The sequence below is a fragment of the Enoplosus armatus genome, chromosome 2, assembly GCF_043641665.1.
Source record: "Enoplosus armatus isolate fEnoArm2 chromosome 2, fEnoArm2.hap1, whole genome shotgun sequence".
Classification (NCBI taxonomy): Eukaryota; Metazoa; Chordata; class Actinopteri; order Centrarchiformes; family Enoplosidae; genus Enoplosus; species Enoplosus armatus.
Genome location: NC_092181.1, coordinates 7,737,453 through 7,752,086, shown reverse-complemented (window position 1 = coordinate 7,752,086; position 14,634 = coordinate 7,737,453). Strand labels below are relative to the sequence as shown.

Sequence of the window (14,634 nt, the reverse complement as noted above, 5' to 3'; positions counted from 1 at the left end):
CCGCGAAAATGACCACGCAACCAACTGCACGCTAAAATATTTAAAAGCTACTTGCTTTTCGCATTGTTTGATCCTCATTCAGCCTCTGTTTCCTAGCAGGTTTGTGGATGCGCTGCAGAGCATTCGGTTCATTTGAGGACATTGCCGTCACTGGAAAGAATGAAATTACATGTTAACTGCACTGAGAGATGAAATTGCTCAATTGCCAAGTGGAATAACGGGAAAGATTTTTAATTTAGATTATTTAAATTTCCATGCACAACTAGGTTGCAGCGCTTGTACAAACTTGCGGAGCCATTTATTAAACTGTGCCGCTTCTGCCGCGACGTGACTCCCCCCTCCATGTGTCATGGATTGGTTCGACCCATCACCTGTCTCCCCCCACCTATCAGCACTTTAAAGCCCTGGGTGCCCATCACTCAGGCAGGGGTGAGTGTGTGTGTGTGTGTGTGTGTGTGTGTGGGGGGGGGGGTGACAACCGCACTTCAACTGACCTTTGAACTTGTGTTGACAACTCATCCGCCTCAAGTTGCAGAGGATGCTCATGCGTGTCTCGGTTGGCATGGTGATGACATGAGAAGTAATACCGCAGGAATATATTGGAAAGCTGCCCCCCTTTCCCTTTATTGACATTCTATCCACAGGAAAACAAGACACAAAATACGGCCTGCCAATACTGTTCCACTTTACGTTCATGTGTATTTACACTGTGGATGGAGCGATACATGGAGTTACCACCGTTTATCCTGTAACCTTTCCACAGCAACAGATCCACAATCTATATGATGAACTCATCGCTGCAATGAAACAATGAAATTCTCATTGCATGTGTTAGAATGTCAAATGCAACCTTCATCACATCACCCCCCCCCCCCCCACACACACACACACACACACACCCCTCTGTTCTCCTTTCCTGTCACTCAAGCAATGCACAGAGATCTTAAAATAAACTTTTAAAAAATTAAAACAGCCCAGAGACGTTCCAGCGGTAAATTCCACATCTGGGAACCCACTGGCCAAGAACGGGGGGGGCACCACAACTTCTTCTCATGTGTGACGGCCGTATGCACTCACCCACGGCCTAAATAGGAAAAGACAGCAAGCCTGTAAGTCTCAAGCAACTGACGAACGTTTAGTCCAGAAAATGTCAAAATTATGGAAAATTATCAAAAATAAATGGAGAGTCAATGTATAGTATCAAAAATCAATCGATCAGTTTTTGCCACAGAAATTGCTTGAAGTATTATTGGTGGTAATAATCATTGCCAATTGATTGTCAGTTGTAATAATCTATTAGTCTACGTGGAACCAAAGCGAAAAGCTCCTTAACTGGCTGCAGAAGCAGAGGAATCTTTGCTAGCTGGATTAGCTGTCTTGTAGCAGCCTGCTCCACAAACGCCGTTCTATCTGGTAAACCATGTTGCTCCAAATTCAATTAGGGCCACATAAACATTTTCACGTGCGGCAAGTGAGCTGTGAAAGGGGGGCGGCAAACAAGCTCGGTCCTGCAGCAGAGGAGGCGAGAGGGCGAGGTTTGAGATGCTGCAGGAGACGCGCTGTAATATTTAGCATGCGCCCAACTAGCTGCTTTGTGAGAGTCCAAGAGCTCGGCTGTGTCTCTTTATCGCTCAGCGCGTGTCTGCTGCTGTCATGTTACCATCCATCTATCTGACTCCGAGCGCCCCCACCCCCCCATGCTTTCTCTCACACACACACACACACACACACACACACAGACACAGACGCAGACAGAGAGTAAACACCATATCTATTCATTTCAATCACAATCACAGAGTTGTTTTTTTATCTGCCAAACGAGCATGACATTTCCCTCCGCGGGATTTGTCCAATGGCATCCACCCAGCTCCACTCTACATTTACAACATGCAGCATATTCATCATTTAGTGCATATGTGCATTGGAGCTGCATGGGGCACAGTGTGGCTACAGCTCTAAAGTAAGGATAATGAATAATCAGTGGTCTCTCCCTCTCGCTCTACTTCTCCCTCTGTCCTCCTGTCCTGCAGCTCCCATTACACTTCATTATTCTTCAGGCTACCCGCTCCCTCTAGTGATGGACAAAGGCACTGCCTGAGGAGCAGCCAGCAGGCAGGCAGGCAGGCGGCAAATGTGGGACCGCGGGAATGACAGGAAGAGTCAGCCTCCCTCGCCGCAGGCTGGATGCCGAGCCAGGCTGCCGGTGGGAAACACAGCGGCGGACAGAGAGGAACGCTTGTGTGCCGGGACGCACACAAAACAGTCGCTTACCGCATAAAAATGATCGACTGAGTGCAAGTGTTGTGCTCTGTTACGGGGGGAAATGTGGCGGGCTAAAGTGCTAACCCCCCCCCAAAAAAAAACAAAAAGCACACAGGAGCAGGCAGAGGACAAACACACACAGACAGGCGCGCAAACACACTTGATTAAACTGCTCTCTGCTGTGAAAAAGCATGTTCATTTGTATTTAAGTGGCGCAATGTGATAATTACCTGGGCTGGGTTTCTTCAGAGCTGCACGCTACTCTGTGGGTTCCCAACAAGGCCTAGTTTCCCTCTCGGCCCCCGCTCCCCTCATCCATCTCACTGGTCTGGATGATGCAGCGATGCCTTCACCCGTGGCCCTACCTCGGCGAATGTTAATAATCATACGCAGCCTCCACTTTGCCATCTGCATTCCCGGCGCTTATCAACGGGGTATCGTCTTCGAATGATAAAAGCCGCGGGGCAAGGGAAGAAAAAGCAAAACAAAACAGGTCTGTTGCTTTAATAACCCATCAGTTATTATATCAGATTCGGTGGCCGTGTGTTCAGAACGGAGAAGATTAGCCCACTAAACATCAAGCTGAATGTACAGATACATAATGAATATAATGGTCTTACTCCAGAGCTACATCGCGCAACACAAATTACAAGGTGAGTCAGAATTCGACGCACTGAACTGAATAGAATTCATTAAATAAAGTTGCCACGGAGCGCTCTCTCCGCGCAACAAATCATTGCTTCAATTTGAGTGGTCTCATTTAAATTCCATTATGTCTCCACACTGACATGTTTAAAATCAGATAGGGACTGGAATGAGATCCATCCCCTTCAAGATAATTGATACAGCCAGAGTCTGGGCAGACCACATGGTGGAATTGGGGCATTATTCATAATTCATACAATTTTATATAACTGACTTACTTTTGAAGATTACACAATAACATATCCATTGTTAAAGGGAGAGCCACGGTCAGCCCAGACCTCATAGATGGTGTCGCATTGAAGGGCCGGACTTGATGAACTTAAGGGATCCGTCTGTAGTCTGTTGTGTGTGTGTGTGTGTGTGTGTGTGTGTGTGTGTTTCCAGAATAAAGATGAGCTCACTGACATTGGCACATTACAGGTTTCGTCCAATCTTTCCTGTCGCGATTCTGCTCATCTCCCCAGACGAAAAGGTCAAGCCTAAGCTAATGCTCCTGCTATGTTATTGTGACACCTCCGGGATAATGTGTGATAATTAAAAGGGGCTTCGGCATACGGCTGCTATCGCTAACATGCTGTGTGAGCCAATGGGAGCCATTTGTGCCTTGTGTGTGTGTGTTGGGGGTGTTAGCAAACAGCAAAAAAAATAATGCGGTCACCAGCGTGTACCTGGGTGAAGATCTCCATGTTAGCAAACGGTAGCATACTTACACACCCAGCAGACACAGCATTAGCATGTAGTTGGAGTTTTTTTTGGTTTCTACCAACCCTGAGGAAAATATCTGGGTCTGCAGCTTGTTTGTTTGAAGAAAGTGTTCAACTTCCTTCAAAATCTGGTCGCTATCTGACTTATATATATATTTTTTTTTTTTTTTTTTTTTGCTATGACGCAGAACAATGAAGAAAAGTGTAGGCTACCAACAAAAACTCTACCTCAGTTTCGGCCCTTCAACTGACCCCTGCCACATTGTAGTCATTTGATTCATTGTTTAATGCAGGTTTATGCCGTCCTTAGACCACAAGAAAATACAGCACCCAAAAATCGACTCTGGCTGAACTGTTACTTGCCTTATTTTCACTGTGGCCTGGAGGCATATGACACACCAGGAATGATACTGAGCACCATTGATTGTAAAGGAGCACCATCAGTCTCTCGATGACAGGACTGGGGCAGCACTGTGGCTACCTGCACTGAGAATTATTGGGATTTAGAAGGTTTTGAAGCTTCTACATTGGGGGCAAGAAATGTACCAGGAGGTGGCAGGTTTCGGGTGGGGGTGGGGGGGTAACGACGTGTGCTTTTTGATCAACAAATGACACAGCAATATAAGTGAATGTTCAAGAGGCTCTCTTCATTACAACTACTACAACAAACAACAAAAAAATAAGGTGATAAAGCTTTGCATTAAAAAAGAACAAGCCCCTCATTGACGCTGCCTTTTTATGTGCTGCTCTCAGCACGACGAGCCACAGAAAATCGCTGTGCTGTTGACACCGGCAAACCCCCCCCCCCCCCCCCCCCCCCCCCCCCCCCAACAGAAAATGGGGCCTCGCGAGCTGGAGAACGTGAAAAGTGTCAGACCAAGGGTGTTTATTTAGTTACGAGCCTGTTACCGCTCATTACTCAACATTACTGGCTTGTGCTTTCAGTACAACAACCTCAACTCAAGACGCCGCGAGTGAAAGTGCGGAGGCGGGGGGGCGGGGGGGCACTTGGGGGAGGGTTTTATTATAGCGGCAAGAGAAAGACAGATTATTTAGCTGTTGAGGTTAATGTAAAGTAGAGGAGACATCAGCGCTTTCTTTTTCATTATGGGTGTGCTGCATATGATTATATATTCATTTGCAGCATGTTTGTTCCTTTTTTCTCGCCACACTGTGGTATTTCTTCTTTTATTTAGTTGCAGCCAACAAATTACCCACCGGGGAAATGAATGAAGACTGAACTTTTTGAGCTCGAGCTCTGGCGCTTGCTTTGTCAGTTAAATAAGCCAAAGCTGACAACTCCTCATCCCTCGCGCTTCATTAGGTGTCTCTGTGTTCGCGGCAGTTCGCGTCCATTAGTAAGCAACACGCATTGACACGTGCAGCATCCACTACACTAATGCACACACACACACACACACACACAAGCATGTTCACACATCTGTAAGCCACTGATGGCCACAAATGTGACAGCGTGAGGCAACTGCGCTCTGGTTTCCAAAATCTTTGCAGTCACACCTGAGCGGCGATGGGCGAAATGCAATCCCCTCACATCCCTATGCTGGCAACAGACGGACGCTGACCGGCAACACAGAGCAACAGCCTCGTTCCTCCGTGCATTAGCTAAACAAACTTGATTACAGGTGGCAGCAGCTTGTCGTCTGTTGGATCCAGGCGCCAGCTCTCACAGATCCTTGGAAGCATTTTGTGTAATTCCCCCCTCCCCCAGGGGATCAATAAAATAATTTCTGATTCTGACTCAATCATCCAGCTGAAGCGACACATCAAATACCGGATATTTTTGCCTGTGATTCTTTAACAGCGTGACCAGAGAAACGGAAGCCGCTGTCATGCAATCCAACGCTACTCCTCTTAAACGTCATTTTTAGTTTAGGGCAAAACAATCGCCACTTGAGGTCCACGTACTCGCTCGCTCCGGAGCCTGCGATCACACAGTGTTTGGTTTTATGATCGCTGTTCAAACTTTCTATTTTTCCGACCACTTCAAGGACTCGTCGTCCATTTTGGCTTAAAGCTTTTGCTGAAGTGACAATGGTACTTGCTAAAAAAAAAAAAACATCGTGTGACAGTAGCAAACGCAGTGAAGAGTCATAAAGTGAGCAAACTGATGCAACAATATCAGTTAAATAGCAAAGATGTATCTTAAATTTGCCAACATTAGCCACCGCAAGCTACCGGTTACACAAGGCTGCGCACGGCTGTATGTCGACGAAACCTCTGAGAGCACCGAATTGAGCGAAAGAGTGCCTTTTATATTTATGAATTCAAGTTGTTTGTTTGTTTCTTCCAAAAGTAACATCCTGCCTCTTTAAAGGCTGAGCCTGACAACTCAATTCTGACCATGGAAACTGCAGTTCCAAGGCCATTATTTTTTTATATGAGGAAGTGTTAAGCATGTTGCATTACATCGCACACTTGTTTCTACAGTATATAGCTTGAGTGCATACCTTTTATAATGGGGCCTCAGTGGGAATTAAATGCCACAGGCTGGCAGTGTTAGTGTCACCTCGATTCATTGACTAACTGAAAGGATCGTTAGCGATCCGCCTTTACCTTGGCCTGCCTTCCTCTGTGTGGTTCACAGTATTTTTTTTCTGAGCGGGATTATGTGAAGGCACTGTACTTTCTGTCCCAGCGGAAGCTCCACCCTCACAGAAAACACCTAGAAAAGAGCGCGAGGATTAATAATGCATTGATATCCATGACCACTCACGCCCTCCTCTTTTATAAGGCAGGCTTATATTAGCACCGTACCCGTCAAGCAGTTCAAACAACTCTTACAACGTCATTAAAATTTTAAAAGCAGCTCAGCGTGGAGGCTGGGTAAATAAGAGACAATTACTGTGTTTTGATAGAAACGTAATGTGGTTCCCATTCAAAAGACGTGAGAAGCGAAACCTTCCGGGGAGGAAGATGAGTTATAGCCGAGTGAGGGATGATTTATTTAAAGGGCACTTTTCGAGCCCGAGCTCCACGGCAGACACTATGGACAGTCGGAAGTTCAGTCACGTATGGCCGGCCGCTCGCAGCATTTTGTGCAGCTTGAGAGGGGAATTAACAGGAAATAGGGATCCAAAATCATGAGCATCCGTCTCCCGCCCGCCCATCAGTGAGAGATGCTTACACAATCTGTTTGGTAATGGAGGGGACGTTTAAAACGGTTATTACCATTAAAATCTAGAGAGAAATAAAGAAGCAGACCTGATTGTAAAGTTAATGCAGCGTGGGCCCATTTTTGCAGCCACTTTCAATCTCTCATAGATAAACCAGTAGATCACTTTAATTAGACAATGTGTTAATTGACTGCAGGTCCTGGGGTGTGATGTGTCAACATTAGTCTCCATCAATGACAACCTCCTCCAGGCACGACACCATTCACAGGACAGAGAGTGAGACGTGATACTGAGAATGATTGAGGGCGTGTGTGTGTGTGTGTGTGTGTGTGTGTGTCTGTTTTTACATGAACGCACGTGTGCATGCGTGCAACTTTATGTGTGCCTGTTTGCATGCGCGCAACTATATTCTGGGGGTGCCTGCGATTCCCGTGTGCCTGTGACCTAGTGAAGACATGTCAATGCGTGGGAGGGACAGCGCCTGCTGAAGACGAACAGAGAGGAAGAGGAAGGGAAGATAGCGAATAGAGGGCGAGGCAGAGAGAGAGAGAGAGAAACACAGCGTGCGGCCTATCGCTTCACTGTGGTCTGACATTATTAACGTGCTCATCGCCTGGCCACTCTCCACTGCTTGCTCCGTGTTTGGGAAATGGCAAGGGACATCAGCATTACAAGGTATCGCACTTGGCTCAGGAAAAAAAAAAAGGGAAGGGAGAAGGTCAAGATGCACTGTGCCTCTGGGACTTGGAAATCTCAAACTGAAAGCTCGATATTCCTTGAGTCAATCCATAGGTGTTCAAGCTGTGTGCGCAGCGGGAGGAAGATACGCCGCCCTGGAAGGTGGTACCCCCCGCATTCTCTGGGCACCCCATATGGGGAAAAGGCATTTAATAGAAGAGAAATTAAACCAAATGAAATCCGACACTGGGGTGGACCAAATGTAATTAACACACATATACCTACACACACACACACACACACTTCTTTCTACCTCACACTCTTTCCCACACACACAGACAATGTCAGCACTCTTGTACCGGCGAACAGGATCAGTGGCCAAGCGTATGATTATACTCAAGTCTCTGAAGTCGTAGCAAGGTGGCTTCCATCAGCGCCTCAGCCAACGTGGCAGTCATACAGGGAACATAATGAGGCCATTAGGTTTGGCGAACGCAGCCTTAAAGCCTCTTGTCCGACCGGCCGGGGGTTTCCACCGCGCACGTGCCCGTAGCTTCAAAGCTTTTAGCGGCTTGATGCGATCCAAGATCCGCGGCGAGCTGCAGCAGCAGCAGCAGGTGCAGTGCGTCCTGATTGGATGGCTTCCTGAATGGCTTCCTTAATGTTGCAGCGCTTCTGTGCCGAGCGCTAAGGAGAGTTTTAACATTATGTGATGCTTTTAAGGGCATCCGGAGACCTTTTAACGGGAGTTATAAAATGCAGTCTCAAATTGTGCTCACCTAGTTAACTGCAGGTAAAAAAGAAAGAAGGCAGATTCAGCAGTCATAAGTCATAAATATGTTTTCGGTAGCTGCATGTGCATTTTTCTGGTTACGTTTCAAATGATGGGGTTGGATTGTTCTGTCATTCCCACACAAAACCTTTGTAACCAAATGCTGCTCTTTAGTCTGCAAGGCTAAAATCTGCCCATTAAGGTATCCAGAAATGAAATATGACATCCCATAGATGTGTGACTCACCCTACACATAGTAAACATTAGGTGACATAACGTGCTTTTAAAAACCACCCTGCATGGAATCAGGAGGCTAAGGGACGAGTCTCAGCCTTGCCCCGACTGTTCTGGGAACTGCAGCCAAGAGTTTAGCTTTGGAGGCCAGTCAAGACGGATTCTCCATTCATGTTCTCCGGCACATGGCTTCATGCCACGACATCATACTCCCCAAACAAAAAAAAAACAAGGGACGGGAAACAAATTTGTAGACACTAATCAGGAGGAGGGAGGAGAGATGGAGCAATAAGGGAGATAAGGCCCCGCTGGAAGGGCTACATTATTTATGATATTCTCGTTTTTCTTTTTTTTCCCCCTCTTTCTTCCCCCAGAGCAGAGTGCCACCAGGGTAGCAAGAGAGGGAAGAAAAGAAACAACTTTATAATGTATTACCATCAGTAATTTAGGCTGAGGGGTGAGATGGGTTGATGGAAAGTGAGCGGCAACGAGACCTGCCTCTGCGTCCTAAATCATATCCCCTCGGTTGGAATTGCTGCGCGCGGCTCTGTCCTTGTTGGCGGGTCTCTGGGCTCTGCACTATGGAGGGTGCATATAATGACAATAAACATGCAAATAACATCCAGTCCAGTTGATTCTACAGCAACATCCTGCAAAAATGTGAATATTGTATTTTTCTGGTCTTGTGTGCGTTATTGCTGCATGATATTTTTGCCTTCAAATGCCGCTCCTGAGAGTCTGCATGTGTCCCCCCCCCCCCCCACACTCGGTTCTCAAGAGGGATTTGTGAATTTCAAACACACACACAGCTCTGTTGATGACTTGCCAGATACGACTGACCTGCCTCTGTGTGAGTTCTCGCGACTTTAAAGACCACTCAAGTTGCGCCCGTACTCGCGCCGTCTTATGCTAATTTCCCTCAAACACCTCCCCAACAGACGAAGGACATCAAAGAGAGCACCGCGTGCCACGGCACATGAAAAAGACATCTAGGAGTGAAAATATAGCGATCAGCTGAAAAGTTGACGCCCCGCCCTGAGCTATTGACTAAATATGCCGATATTTATGGTCACAGCTTTCTTAAAGGAACACATTCATTGTGGTTATGCTGTTGGGAAGAAATCTCAAGGTTCCCTTAGAAGAGATGAATGTTTCAAGATCACACTAAACGAGGGACTGCTATCCATTTTGTATTCAAGCTGTCAGTCACAATGCCATTATGCTCATGACTGCGGAGGGTGGGGGGGGGGGGTTTACACAGCCTCAAAGATACTTCAGGAAAGAACTTGTCACTTTGCTGTAGGGATGCTTCATTGGAATTATGCCCATGAATATTACAAATGACAGTTAGTCTCAACATTCTCTAGTTAATATCTAAGGTTAAGGCTTCAACATAACCTGCGTAAGCCTGAGGCAGAGACATGACGACACATACATCGACAGACAGAGAGGAAGAGAGGTAGGGGCAGCGGGGGCAGAGACAGCAAGTTGGACAGGTACAGGGAGACAATGAGAGTGCATTAGCCTTGTGTACACGCCTCAGAGGACACACCATTCCCCCCTAGGGAACCCACAGCCGCATCAAGTCCTCCCAGAGGTAGACACAGTGCAAGACACGGCCGACCAATCTGGCTGAAATAAGACGGAGAGGAAGTCTCTAGACCAAAGATGTTGTGAATTTATGGCTGATGCCGGGGCGACTCGACCAAACAGCGTACCAGTCAACCAGTTGAGATTCATTTACATTTATATTTTAGTCGTTTAGTCCAGACGAATGAATTTGTTGAGCGAGTAGGTTTTCGGTATCTTGACTAAAGGTCAGTTGAGTTGGGCACATGGCCGCCACCCGTCCACTTAGTCTGCCAGTCGCTCAAGATTGGTCACTTTCTACCAAAAACAATATAGGGTAGTACCAATAAGTTCTCCAACCTCATCAACAAAGAATGTTGTTTGTCATTGCCTTCCAAACCAACCCATGTGAGACCTTTTCCGATCTGGCACCTCTTTGGTCAATGTTTGGTCAGGTTTAGCCGACTCAAACTACTTGGCTAAAGACAGGGACAGCTGGTGATTATGGTGAAAAGAAGAACTGCATGGTCAAGGTTGAAACCAATGTCGGCTGTTGGTAGAAAACGGAAAGCAAATAGCAGCCACGCACCAAGGGCTGCTACTTGGTTAAGGTTAGAGAATGATCACTAACATGGTTAAGAAAAGAACCACCTGGTCAACGTTAGGGAAACATTGTGTTCAAAGTTAAAAGAATTCACCATGACCGCAAGCTACTTGGTTAAGGGTTAGGGAACAATCACGTTTGTGGTTAAAAGAACTACTGGGTCAAGGTTATGGAATGGCGGTTCTCAAGGTTCCTCGAAAGATTGTGGTTGTGACTTTTGGGGATGTAAACAGCCAGACACCGGAGGCCATTACTTGGTTAAGGTTAGGGAACAGTCATGGTTATGGTTAGAAGATGAACTACTTGGCTGAGGTTAGAGGTCAGACGCTTTGAACCCAACTTCAGGAAAACCAAACCATAGGTTGTTTAAAGGTTTTGTTATATAACGATTATTTTGGGGCATTTTTGCTTGCATTTGATAGCTGACAGTGTTGAAAAAGACCGAAAGACAAGGGTTTGTCGTGCCGCGAAATGTCCCCAGCTGGAATCGAGCTGGGGGTATTTTTGTTCGATTGTATGCCTCAGGTGGTTTGAAGTGTATAACCAAAAAGCCATTTTTCAGAGGACAGTCTCCATAGTAAAAAGATGAAAATCAGATGAAAAATGAGGGAGCCCACAAACGTACGATGGGTCTTGAATCGACAGCCCAGATTGAGGTGTTCGAAGCAAACGGGGTCATCCATCCAACCAGCTAGTCACCCCCTTACTCACTCTCACTCCAACTTAACCACTGCCGCAGTTAAGTTAAAGGACTTCAAGCTCAATCTCTTTGTCCTACCACTCCATTCGTCACGAGGACAAACACCGACGGCCAATGAAGATTAAGTAGCAGACCTCCTCTCTCTCGAGCATGCTCTCGAGGCCAGGCCTGATTTCCCTTCTCTTGCCGCCAACGAAGGAAACACTTTGAAATCGAGGCCTCAATCTTCAAGATAATTATTAAGGATTTGAAGCCGAGGGGCAGCGGCGCAACAATAACCTCCTCACCCTCTGCAACCAGGGCGCACAGTCACACACACACACACACACACACACACACATGCATGTTCCCCTTCGCATCGCTTCAGTCTTCACTGCGGGTTAGAAAACAAGTTCATGCACCGTGTCGTAATCAGCTCAGACAAGACTGAATATGTGGGATTTCTTTTCTTTTTTTGTTTTTAACGGAATAAAGCGAGAGGAGCAGCCACAACAACAAATTAAGCTTGTGAAACCACAAAGAAGAGCCCATCGGCTCCCTGTGAGCTTACATGGTTGTGTAAATGACTTTGATTCATTTTGTCTCATTATTCTCTTCCTATGAGGGCCCTCTTGTGTAAGAGGGGCAGGATTTTCGTCCACTTCCTGCGCGGAATGGGCCTGAATGTGGTCAGTGTCATTTTAGAGACGAGCAAGTGGTATTGTGAGAACCCTTTACTGCTGATTTACACGTCTGTGGCAGCAGGTCGACCCCGTCTTTCACCTGTGCGGTTGACCTGTTCTCCTTCTGCACCCAGAGAGCGAGGCAACCGATTAAGCTTCTGATTTTGAGTACATATTTTTTCTTAAACTGAGCATCTTCTGGGCACATAAATGTACTGGAATCGATCCGTGTGAACAGGTAATTAAATGTTTAGAATAACTAAAATTTTCTAAGATTTTCCCTCAATTCAAACAATTCAGGGCAGCATGTAATCCATGAGTCCCTGTCATCGGGCACCATTATTTCAAGGAGGAACACATCTCCAGTTTAGGATTAAGGCAGATGACCCGACCTCCAAACACTGAACACCCGCCCCTTTGGAAAGGCTGTGGTAATGCATCCAGGTCTGACACCTCTTCATTTGCAATATAAAGATGTTATCACAGGACACTGCTGGCCACCTATTGCATTTCATAAGAGAGAGGTCCTGGGCACTCAATGCAGCCGAATGAGTCCACTCTATTTAGGTACAGCAAACCCCCCAAAATTCATGGGAAGCACGAGCAGTCATCCTAATCTGAAGAATTTACAGGCTTATTGGAGATGGAGCAATAATTTATGGCTCCCTCCTTCCCCGATCAATTAGTTTGGATGAAAAAACCTCGCATCATTTGGGAGGAATGAATCATGCATTAGCACAGCCTATTTCAAATTCGCTGCCCCCCCCCCCCCCCTTCCCCACTAAGGCTGTAAATCAAGACAGACTAAATATCAAACTGGACAGGCTCGACTCTCAGACCGTGCACGGCCGGACGAGCGCAGATAAAGCGGGATAAAAACGGCAAAGGACAGGCTGCGGCGGAGCGGGGCTCCGTGCGTAACAGCCGGGGGAGTCAAAGGTCGCGGCCGAATGCGATTCACAGTCGCTGCACAAGTCCAGCATTTAGGGGGCAGCATGCGTCGGTGCGCATCTGTAGCTTCCAGTGCACCTGTTAACGGCGAGCCACAACTCGGCGGCACGGCGGAGCGCAGAGTCTCCGCTCTGTGCGTCACGGAGTTTTGCGCCCCCCCCCCCCCCCTCCTCCCCACCTCCTTCCCCTGCGGCTTCTCAAAATACCCCACTCTCCGGAGAAGGTTCACGTGAAATGCGGAGTCGTGAAAAGCAACATGACACGCAGAAGAAAAGAAAAAAATAAGAATGAACTGTCACTTACGCTGCTGTTCTGGCCCGACCAGTAGACCACCGCGTGGTTATGCGCAGAGTCCCCCGTCAGAGCGAAAGTGCTGCTGGTGAGCTTGGGCTCATCCTGCCGGTTATTCCCTCTCCCGTCGTCCCTGTTCCATCTGAACTCGGACCTGCCCTGCCTGTGCCCGTCTAACAACGAGCCCCGATCCTCCGGAGCGCCCGTATCCATGCCAGTCCGGCCGGTCCACCCGTTCTCGCCGAACTCGGCAAACTCCGGACCGCTTCTCCTCGCTCGCCGGAGCGCGGCATCCTCACCGGTCCCCGCATCCCCTGCCTCACCACCGCCGCGGCGACTTTCCCCACTGGCCCCTGGCGCATCTTCTTTTGCACTAACTCCATCCGAACTGACACCTCGAGGGAGCTGGGGGACGTCCTCGGCAGAAACGCCCGCCTCACGGTCGTCGTCCACTCCGGTATTTTGGTCGCTATCCCCGAGTTCCATAAACTCTACTCGGATGCGTTTCAGGGTGCCCGGCTCCTCTGTCGGCTCAGAGCGCATCCCCAGCTGTAATCCCTCCAGGTGAAGTTGAAGCGGCGACGTGCAAGATGCGCAAGTTATCTCCGCCTTGGCATTTTGGAGGGTATGAGCGGCTATCATCACCCAGATACCCAGAGATAAGTGCAAGCCTGGGCAGAAGCCAGCCCAAGTCTCCATCGCTGACAGAGATTTGGGAGGGTGGGGGGGAGGGTGGTGAAGAACCGTTGGAGACCTTATCCGACACCTTAACTCCCTTCTCTCAGGTCGATATGGAATAACTGACGCCTCGATTGTCCGCCTGGTTGTTTTGGGGCGGGGGGAAAGGGGGGGGAGGAGGCGAGAAAAGTGCTCTTCGGCGAAACTGTGCACGTCCAAGGATCTTTGTTCGGGAAAGCCAACACACAGGAGGGAGGAGCTGTATCGCAGCCAGCTGCCGAGTGTGCGTCCGGAAGAGACAGTTAGAGAGAGAGAGAGAGAGGGAGGGAGGGAGAGAGGGAGAGAGAGAGAGAGAGAGGGAGAGAGGGAGGCACAGAGAGGGAGGGAGGGGGGGGATCTGTCCATGGTGCTGATCCTTCTCCTATTCTAGACGCATTTAAGATCTCAGCAACGCATACCACCCTCTGTCCGGCACATATCACGTCGTGATGTAAAAAAAAAAGACTTTAACACATTAAAGTAACACTAAGGGTGACACGAACACGTGAGCAGTTACCAAGGAAAGACCCGACCCGAGTGAACAGTAGACACATGATGAGTTGACCAGACTGGGAGCACTTTCTCCACAAGCCCTCAATAAACTAGTAGTCACTCATTCGCTGCGTAATAATAATCTGTGTTGTGCGACTC

At 47.9% G+C, this 14,634-nt stretch overlaps 1 protein-coding gene across 2 annotated transcripts in view; it reads right to left on the bottom strand.

Moving 5' to 3' along the window:
• sorcs3a (sortilin related VPS10 domain containing receptor 3a) overlaps positions 1-13,965 on the bottom strand; it is a 179,942-nt gene extending 165,977 nt beyond the window's left edge. The window contains exons 1-2 of one of the 2 annotated variants that reach the window (XM_070925801.1): positions 13,696-13,965; positions 13,279-13,584 (exon numbers count right to left, since the gene is read on the bottom strand). In XM_070925801.1, coding sequence (XP_070781902.1) covers positions 13,279-13,584; positions 13,696-13,965 — 576 coding nt within the window. Of the gene's footprint in view, positions 1-13,278 lie in introns of both variants that reach the window. The other variant, XM_070925792.1, reaches the window with a different exon arrangement.
• Positions 13,966-14,634: the final 669 nt, after the last annotated feature.